Raw genomic sequence first — 8,937 nt, forward strand, 5'->3', positions numbered from 1 at the left:
TTCAATAGTTGAATTTTATTTCAGGCCAAAGCCCCTCAACTCTGAACTAAATGCCATGACAGTCCCACAGCATAGGCTGGTAGTTAAAGAGCCCACAGACGGGTGGGGCGGCCAGCAGGTGGAGGAGTGGGCAGGAACCACACACAAACCTAAGTGCAGAGCAATGCGGAATGCCAGCGGCGCTCTTCTCCTACCAGCTCTGGCTGTCAGTGCAGAGGAACTATGGCAGCAAGAGGGCAGAATGCCTCGCTGTCTGAAGGCAGGCATGTTGTTCCTCACCCCCACCCCCAGGTCCTCTCCCCAGAAAGCAATAGAGCCCTTGTGCCCTACTGGACTGAACAGACGGCCTCCCTGCCACACAGCAGAGGTGCCCTGCAGCAGCTGAAGCCCTGGAGGCAGGGAGCTGTCGCTGAGGGAGAAGAAAAGGTTTCAACAAAGACAGGAGCCCGTTCTACCTCTGCAGAAAAGATGGTTGCATCTCCACTTTATAACCAGAAGAGACAGTGACAGGCCAGGACAGCCTTTTCCAAAACAAAGCTCCCCGGGCTGTTTGCCTTTCCTCTGACCTACTTTGTGGGTCTCGGGACCCACACAGCCAGGCTGAGGTCTTGGGATATGCAGGAAACCCCAACAACAGGAGTCACAGCACCATTCCGTTCAGTGGTATCAGTGGAGGAAAAGCAAGGAGGTGGGAGAATAAATTTTCACCACCCTGGCCAAGCAAGGAGGTAGGTAGGCAAGGGGCCAGCCTGCCAGAAACAAAGTGCTCCAGGGCCTGCAGCAAAACAGAGCCAGTGAGAATACACAGACACAGCAATTCTGTCGGGACAATATTCAACATGGCAACTTAACATCTGCCACTTACAGATCCCCCAAATCAGTCACCTGAGGCCGTGCTCCTGGGCCCGTTAACAAACATCGTAAGAAACTCAGCTCCCGAGAGAGTAAACATGAGATTCTGTTCAAAACCAACAGCCCCTGGACCTTACGCTTAACTTACAAACATCTGCACAGTGTTTATTTCTATGGAGGAAGCTTGAGAAGCGTCGAGACCAACCTCTGTGCGACCAACCTGAGCAGAGGCAACTGTACAGCAGCCCAACCTCGCCAACACCTGCCCTGTGCCCAATCCCACCCAGGTGCTTGCATCTCCTTGTCTGCATCTTCTCTGTCCACCTCAGAGCAGGACCCAGAGCTCAGAGCGGAGTTCACTTTTCCAAAACTGTTCCTGACTGACTCGGATCCAAAGGCACAGCATGGTCCCCTCCCAAGGACCTCCTCACAGGCTGAGGACCAGAGGGTCCCTCATCAGGTCTCGCAAAATCACAGCATGATGGTGAGGTGGGGGGTGGCAGAGGGGGGCTTTCCAAGGAAGGAGCCTCAGAGTCAACCACAGGAGCCCACACCTCAAAATGATCCTTTTCTTCCTCAGGAGGCGGTGAGGGAGAACTCCTCCTGCCCGATCTTGGAAAAAAGCAGCAACTAGAAGAATGGGAAAGGGAAAAGAAGGCACAGATAAGCCAAATGAACGGATAAACACCCGTGAGGACAAACAGAAGGTGGTATGTCCACACAAATGGACTGTCACTCAGCCGTGAAAAGGAATCAGGCACTGAGACACACTACAACGTGGATGAACCTTGAAAACATCCCAGTAAAAGCAGCCCGTCACAGAAGACCTCACGCCGTACAACTGTTTGCATGAAAGGTCCAGCCTAGGTAAAGCCAGGGACACAGAAAGCAGATTGGTGGCCGCCGGGGACTAGGGCTGGGAAAAGGAGGGAGTCCTGGTAATGGGTACAAGGTTTCTTTAGGAGTAAGGAAAATGTTCTAAAATTGGCCGTGGTGATTAATGGCTGCACAGCGCTGTGAATCAACTAAAAACCACTGAACTGCACACTGAAAGGGCGAATTTTATGGAATGTGAATTGTATCTCAATGAAGTTATTTTAAAGGGGGGGAACATAAAGGACAGGACACATAGGAAAGCCTTCTCTTCTTTCTCCCCCAGTTTCTATAGGAGAGCCTGCTACCCAGGGATGGGTTAACCCTGACTCCTGTGCATGGAATGCACGACACACAGGAGGAGAATGAGGCTCCTTCTGAAAGACTACCGACACTGCGACTTTACTCTCTCTATCAAGCGGGCACCTCTCTAGCCCAGGGCCCAGTAATCCTAGCTCCTAGGGTCTCCAGAAAGAGAGCTTCAGTTACCTCTTAGGCTGGTCTCCTTTAGCCAAGTGACAAGAACCCTGCCTCTCTTCCTGGACCCAGCCACAGTTTGACATAGCATAGCGAAGAATGGCATCGGACACGGTCACGGGGCTTTGGCCTTGGACACAGGCTTCTATCTCGGGCACCGAGAGCTGGCTTTGCAGGAAGAGGTGTAACTGGCTGTCTGACAGGAGGACAACGCTCTGCAGGACCCTGGGGCAAACACAGGTAGGACGACACACAGCATCACCCGAGGATTTGCTCGCCCCAGCCCCAGCCTCTGAAGGACTCTGGCTTGAGTGAGCATGGGGGTACAAAAAAGGGGTCTATCCCCAATCACCTGCATGTCCAGTGGGCTATCTATCCTGCTGGTCACCTTCCCCCGCTCCGCCCCCACCTCAGAGGCAGGTGCTAGCCTGCATGTCCACTTACTTTTCGAGGAAGTGCTGCAGACCTTGCCGTCGCTTCTCAATGAACTCATCTGAGCTGCCGAAGAAGGTTGACTTCCCAGGAAGTTCAGGTACAGGCCTGTGGAGTCACATAATATAACACCCAAAATAAGAGTAACATCCAAGATAGTCACTTCAGCCCCTGATCAAGGAAATCCTCCCAAAAGAGACCATCAATACAAATAGCTTTTAATAAGATTGCAGGGGTGGGACGCTAACAATGACTAACTGCATGCCTTGTGTCAGGGACTACACTTAATGTTTTACGAACCTTATTTCATTAACCCTCCCAAAACCCCATGAGAAAGATACTAGTGTTCCCATTTTACAAGTAGGGAAGTACAATCAGAGAAGTTGAGAAAATGTCCCAGTGCACACAGCTAGTAAGCAGCAGAACTGGTATGTGAAACAAGCCTGTGACTTCCAACTCCTGGCTCTATACTACACTGTTCACAAAGCCCACTCCCACCGTCAACTATTATTCTTAAAAGGGAGGAACATAGACATAGAGACACGGAGAATGCTGGGTCCTTATGTGTCAATTAAGACTACCTACGCCAATCCCAGAAAGTCACAGGCTTGGAATTTTCCAAAAGTAGCTGAGTTGTCATCCACAAACTCTAAACCTCCTTAGCCTCTTGTGTGAAGCTCAGCACCTAACTTTTAAAAGACAACAGCAAGGCCAGACATACACAATTTGTTGGGGGAAGTTCCAACTGGCTTATGAGGGCCAGACCCATGACAATGTCCTCATCTGTCCCACATGGTAACTAACTAGCTAGGTCATCAACAGCTCATCTATCACAAGAGCATTCAGTGACCATTCCGTGGTGGAATCACTGTTCCAAATTGTCTCCAGTTTTAGGACTTATTTAGGTCTTTCCTAAGATTCTCAGCCTATTGTGTTCTGAGAAAAGGTCTTTGAACAGCCCCCCCCCCCAAAAAAAAACCCCAAAATGTTTACATGTCAAATGGACCAGATCACCTGTAATAAGTCCAGGTGCTAAAAAGTTTCTGCTAAGCAGTGCTGAGCACATTTATAATGCTAGCAGTATATTTGTTTAGCCCTATACTAATATGCACACAAAAATATTTCTGCTATTCCTATGCTACAGTTAGGTCAAAATACTAGAAATAAGAACTCTGTCTTTACTTTTTCACTGATTTAAAAATATAATTTAAGAACAGATTCCTTCACTTCTTTAGTGTCTACCATGTTGCCAAGTTTTCCTCATTGTCAACTCTTAATTCCCAAGTACCTAAAAAGCCAGTCTCAGACCCCCCAGAAGAAAGAAGAAAGCGGAAGCAGACTCACACTAAACCAGCGTTTCTCTGTAGCTGCTTTCTCAGCCACACGAACTCACGGTAACGGCGACGTACACAGGACGTCTTGGCAGTAAAGGCTTTGCTGTTGGTCTGCAGGGAAAAGTACATGGAAGGGGTTAGTGGACAAAGACAAAGAACTCAACTCCCCATCATCACTCTCACCGGGGATCTAAGCCACAGGCCACAGTCCTGCTCAGAGGCCGCACCTAGAGCAAGGTGCTACCAGACAGCCTGCAAGCAACTCTCAGGCACGCCCAAGCTCTTGCTCCTCTCCGCCCTCCTTTTCTTCTGTTCTGGGCCTGTCAAAAACATCCACAGACAGGTTCTGCCTCAGCACTGTCCCTCCGCCCTGGAGAGTGTTTATCCCAATATAGAAGTGTGATGCACCTACATGGAGGAAGATCTTATAATCCACGTAAGAATTCCAGGAGCCCTCATTCTGCACACGGGGGTCCTGAACACGCACAGTGATCACCTCCTGAAGGTAAGAAATGCTCCGTCAGCTTCAGCTCAGCCACACAGTAAGGCAGCTTTGACAACACAGGTTGGCAGATTTTTCCAGAGAGCACCAACTTTTATTCATGTGTTTACTTAGTCACTAAATTCAGCGAATACTTATTGACCCAGCATGTGTCAGGCACTCTTCTAAGACACTGGAGGAAGAACATGAATAAGAGACGAAAATCCTTGCCCTCACGAAGCTAACATTCCAGTATATTCTAAGGAATGGACAAGTTAGTCAAAACAGAACCTCAACTCCCAGAAATGCCTTTACTACTGATTTCCTTCTCCTGGCTCTACTTCGAGTTCATCAGAATCACAAAGGTATTACTGTCAGAAGAACAACACGGAGCAAGGACTTGCATCTTCTCCTAAATCCCCTCAAACTTACCCACTGCTCTGTGGAGACCACATGCTTACCTCCGGCTCTTGGTTCTCCAACATCCTACACCAAAAACCCATTGGAAGAAAACGTCTGTAGAGGGACAAATGACAGGGGAACAACTGTGGTTAGTGTGCATCTATTCTTATCAGTCTTTACCAGGGCAAAACCCTAAAAATTTTTCATCAACCCTCCCGGGGAAACCCAGGCATCTTTTTTAGTTCTTGTGTAAAACTTAAGAGGAAGCAAAAAATAACTCCCCCACATCACGACAGCTACAAGCCCTGGGGGTTCACCTCCCTATTCAGACCACAGCCAAGACCCTTAACCATGGCACTTCTAACCAAAGCACGTTTCAGTCTGTGCAGTGTTGGCCTCAAGCCCCATGAACAGGAAGGTTCAGCTGCAAACCCTTTCTGCCTGAGGACTGCACGCAGAGCAGCCTTGTAGGCACAGCTTTGCAAATGAACCTAACATCGCCCCCTCCTGGCTGTCTGGAGACAGCCAACCCCCCAAAAAACGGATGCTCCTAAGTCTCTCTCTGCCTTGTTAACCAGTCCTCTCCCCAAAGGTAAATCAGAGTCTGACAGCACCGGGAGCACCTGAATGGGTTGCCCAGTTTCAACCTTCCCTTATCTAATCATTTATTCTCCAGAACCCAAGCCCAAGGTTCTAATTCCTTCCTTGCTGGACATGCCATCCGGTTTGTACCTCTGCCCAAACACGCCACAGCTACACAGGTCGATTCAGGATGTTTCCCACTCCTTTGTAAAGATTCATTAAAGCCTAAGCTGCTGATTTCCCCCAACGTGGTAGTTTACATGTGCAGCGACATCGCCCACTCCAACAAGGGGACCGTGAAGGCTGCAGCACAGGGTTACTCAAGTCCAAAGGGGCCCATGATGTCACCTTCTGTTAAAATACAGCACTAATCTTATTACTCCTAGAATCACTCCAACAGCATCCACCCTGGCTGCCACCTGCACCCCCTTCTCCTCTCTTAAGAGCAGAACAATAAGGTTTAATTTCCCTTTTCAATTTACCTTGAAATGAAAACTGACTTCAGCCAATATGTACTGCCAACAAATGATCTGCGTTGGCTCCTGGGAAAACAAGACTCTCTAAGATCTCCCTCTCCTCCCCCCATGCCCATTCACATCCCCTCATTTTTACAGGCCCACAATTAATTTTAAACACATTCCCTTATTAGTTCTGCCTTACCATTAGAAGGGTGTGTAATGAGTTTCTTTCTATCTTATGTTTTGCTAACACAAGGCAAATGTTTCAAAAGAAGGGGAACTCATTTACACCACCAAATTAGCAGAGCAAACAGCTTTTCCAGTTCTTTCCAATGTACCAGAAGGTCTCTCCACACACAGAAGCTGCACTCAGATGAAAAAACCGGCTACACCGTCAAGCAAACCGAAGGCCTTATGATTGCAATACTACCTTAAACTTGGCTGTCAGTATCCTTGCTGACAATCTGAATTTTCATCTGACGCAGTCACCACTGCACAGTGTTCCTGAACTGAAAAAGAGGCAATCCCAGTGCTGTTACAACCAACACGTAAAAGCCCAATGTGAGCACGCAAATGGCTGTGATCAAAAAGAGCAAGCCAACTTACTGTGAACAATGAACCTACTCGGATTTTAAAATATTTTTCCCTCTTTCTTTTTTCCAGGCATTTGGTAAACTGCCAGCACAGGAGCAGAGTTAAAAGATTCTGTAGTGTCTTTTCACAGAAGTAACAACAGGAAAGTCCATGCCAAGGAAATCATAGTCGCCAAAAGCGCAATGGAGCTCACACACCTCCTATGCCTTGAAAGGTTTACCACAGGCAGGACTATAACTTAGTAACTAAATGCTCATCCTCTGTTGGACTCAAGAAGAGTTTGCCTAGGGCTCTGTACCACCTCCACCTGATGTTCCTCTCCTTTCCTTTGGGGCTAATACCACTTAGAAACAAATAGCTATAAACAGATTTTTTTTTTAATTCTAGGACCCCTGCCCCCCCAAGATATTGTGTACTTTAGTCTATATTCGAAAGTCACTAAGAAAGTTTCAGCTGTAACTTTCCTTAAAAACACTGAACAAATGCAAAACGCTAGACTTCAAGTAATAGTTTCTAGCAATCACCATTCTCCATTAGCTTCCTCTCCTCCCCATTGATGCCATTCCTCAGAAGGAAATGAAGCTCGGTTCTCTGAAGAGGAAGAAGTTCTAGGGTTTAGCTCCATGACCTGGGAGATGGAGCCACAGGTCATCCAAATAAGGATAGAGTCAGTGATTCTCTCCACTACTTAGCAACTCAGCGCTAACTCCATTTCCTGGGCCCTTTCAATCACTTCTGAAGTTTCCTTTACTTTCTCCATCTGCCAGCACCAATAACTCCAAGAAGAATCTAGTTGTTTGCCATTTACCAAGGAGATTCCTCGTAAAACTTTCCAAAGTCACAACAATTAAAGGCTTCAGCTCCACCCTTTTCATTCCCATTTAAACTACTTCAAGAAACAGGTTAAAAAGTCAATCAGGTGATAAAAGTATATTGAGCCACCGAGACTTCCATCCCTTCTTACCTATTCTTGAGCCAGATGGCAACTCAAAAAGCTCTTCTTCCTAAGTCCCCACAGGCGGCAAAGGAAGCTTCCTTTCTGACCAACCTCCCTCCAAGTGTTCTCAACCAGCTCTGCTCCGTTCTTTTTGTCCCTCTATAATATACCACTCCTTCCACTTGGAGTCACAAAGGCTTCTACTTGGAAGGTTAGCGCAAGGGCCTCCCCTGTCCCCCTAAAATACTTGTCCATTGTCCCTAGTCCTAGCCGTTTGGGTAAAGACACCCAAGCTCTTTGACTCCGGCTACACCCCCTCCGTTCTTAACGAACTAGGAGCAAAGAGCTACATGGTGCTGCTTCTTCTTTCCTATTAATCTTGGAGAGCAGGAAGGAAAGATGCTTTATATTCCTTTAAAAATAAATGCAAAAGTCAGGTTTCCTTCTCTGGATCCCGAGCAAGTAACGGCCTTTATTACGGGAGGAAAGACAGCCCCTAGGATGTCAAGCGAAATCCCCACCTCAAGAGTACTACTGACGCTTAAGCCCGCGACCCTCACCTCAAAGCAGCACCCGCTCCCCGCGGCCGCGCCCACGCCCCCTCACCTGAGAGCAGCACCCACTCGCCACAGCGACACCGCCAGCGCCCCACCATATAGCCGGTCCCGGCTTCTCCTTCCGGGTGAGTGGCCAGTGCCCCAGTGCACGACGGGAGACGGCTCCCGACACTCCAATCTCGGGTGCCCAGGACGCCCCACCCCTGCAGGCCCATGCTCTAAGTGGCGATCCTGCTTCCCCCGTGGAGCGCTTGGCCCCACCCAGGCCCTGGCGGCAGTCGGGACTTCGCACCAATCATTTCGGGTGCTGGAGGATGAACGCCGGTGATGGGTGACCAAGGGGATCTGACGTCCAATCCAGGGCAGCGTCCCGCCCAGCGTTGTCAGGCCAGCCAATCAGCGGTCTGAAAGAGGGTCCCAGGAGCGGAGGAGCGGAGGGGCTGAGGGGAGGTGGTCTTCAGGCTTTTGGTCCCGCGAGGCACGGTCTTGACTGTGGGAGGGTCGTTGAAGAAAACGCCCCGGTTCTTGGAGTTTCGCAAATTCCAGAGAGTCCCCAATTCAACCAGGGTGGTTGCAGTTCCCTAGCGGAGTTAGAAGACTCCGACTCAGGTTCGTAAAACCCCAGATTGTCAGAGCGAAAACCGGGACTGAGATTGTTCAGCGACACGTTTCACCCGCCGATAGGTAGGACCCCAAAGAAGGATGGTGCAGCTTAGTTCTGTTGAATATGACGAAGACTTTTTTATGTTGTTGAAATGTCTTTTAACTACCAGTTTATAGATAATGTTAGAAAAGATAATATCAAGGAAAAAGTTAGGGTCGCAAATACAAGCTCTGGAGCTAACAACTACTACACCCAGCACTACACTGACCCTGTGGCCTTAAACTGGTCCTAAATCTTTCCAAGTCTTAGTTTCCTCATCTGTAAAGTGGAGATTATTATTGCACATACTTCAAA

General features: G+C 48.5%; 1 protein-coding gene across 3 annotated transcripts; it reads right to left on the minus strand.

The window, feature by feature from the left end:
- On the minus strand, positions 1-8,196 carry SNX11 (sorting nexin 11). Of its 3 annotated transcripts, XM_045182464.3 has the most exons (9): positions 8,029-8,196; positions 6,322-6,400; positions 5,916-5,975; positions 4,911-4,965; positions 4,381-4,467; positions 3,979-4,079; positions 2,647-2,742; positions 2,215-2,427; positions 1-1,482 (listed from the first exon to the last, which is right to left on the minus strand). In XM_045182464.3, exons 4-9 carry the CDS (start codon positions 4,950-4,952, stop codon positions 1,209-1,211), a joined length of 813 nt encoding a protein of 270 aa, XP_045038399.2. In that variant the 5' UTR covers positions 4,953-4,965; positions 5,916-5,975; positions 6,322-6,400; positions 8,029-8,196; the 3' UTR covers positions 1-1,208. The 3 variants fall into 3 exon arrangements, with proteins under 3 accessions (XP_045038399.2, XP_024429083.2, XP_024429084.2); XM_024573315.4 differs by lacking the exon at positions 6,322-6,400; XM_024573316.4 differs by lacking the exons at positions 5,916-5,975; positions 6,322-6,400 and having other exon boundaries at positions 8,029-8,194.
- Between the last annotated feature and the right edge of the window lie 741 nt (positions 8,197-8,937).

This window comes from Desmodus rotundus, chromosome 9, assembly GCF_022682495.2.
Source record: "Desmodus rotundus isolate HL8 chromosome 9, HLdesRot8A.1, whole genome shotgun sequence".
NCBI lineage: Eukaryota > Metazoa > Chordata > Mammalia > Chiroptera > Phyllostomidae > Desmodus > Desmodus rotundus.

Bases quoted from the DNA above. Each gene is read 5' to 3' on its own strand.
- SNX11 (XM_024573315.4), bottom strand. From the start codon at position 4,952: ATGGGTTTTTGGTGTAGGATGTTGGAGAACCAAGAGCCGGAG. The intron at 4,080-4,380 runs GTAGGTGCATCA...TTTTCCCTGCAG, and splicing joins ATTATAAGATCTTCCTCCAT to ACCAACAGCAAAGCCTTTAC. The intron at 1,483-2,214 runs GTAACTGAAGCT...CCATTCTTCTAG, and splicing joins AAAGGAGACCAGCCTAAGAG to TTGCTGCTTTTTTCCAAGAT.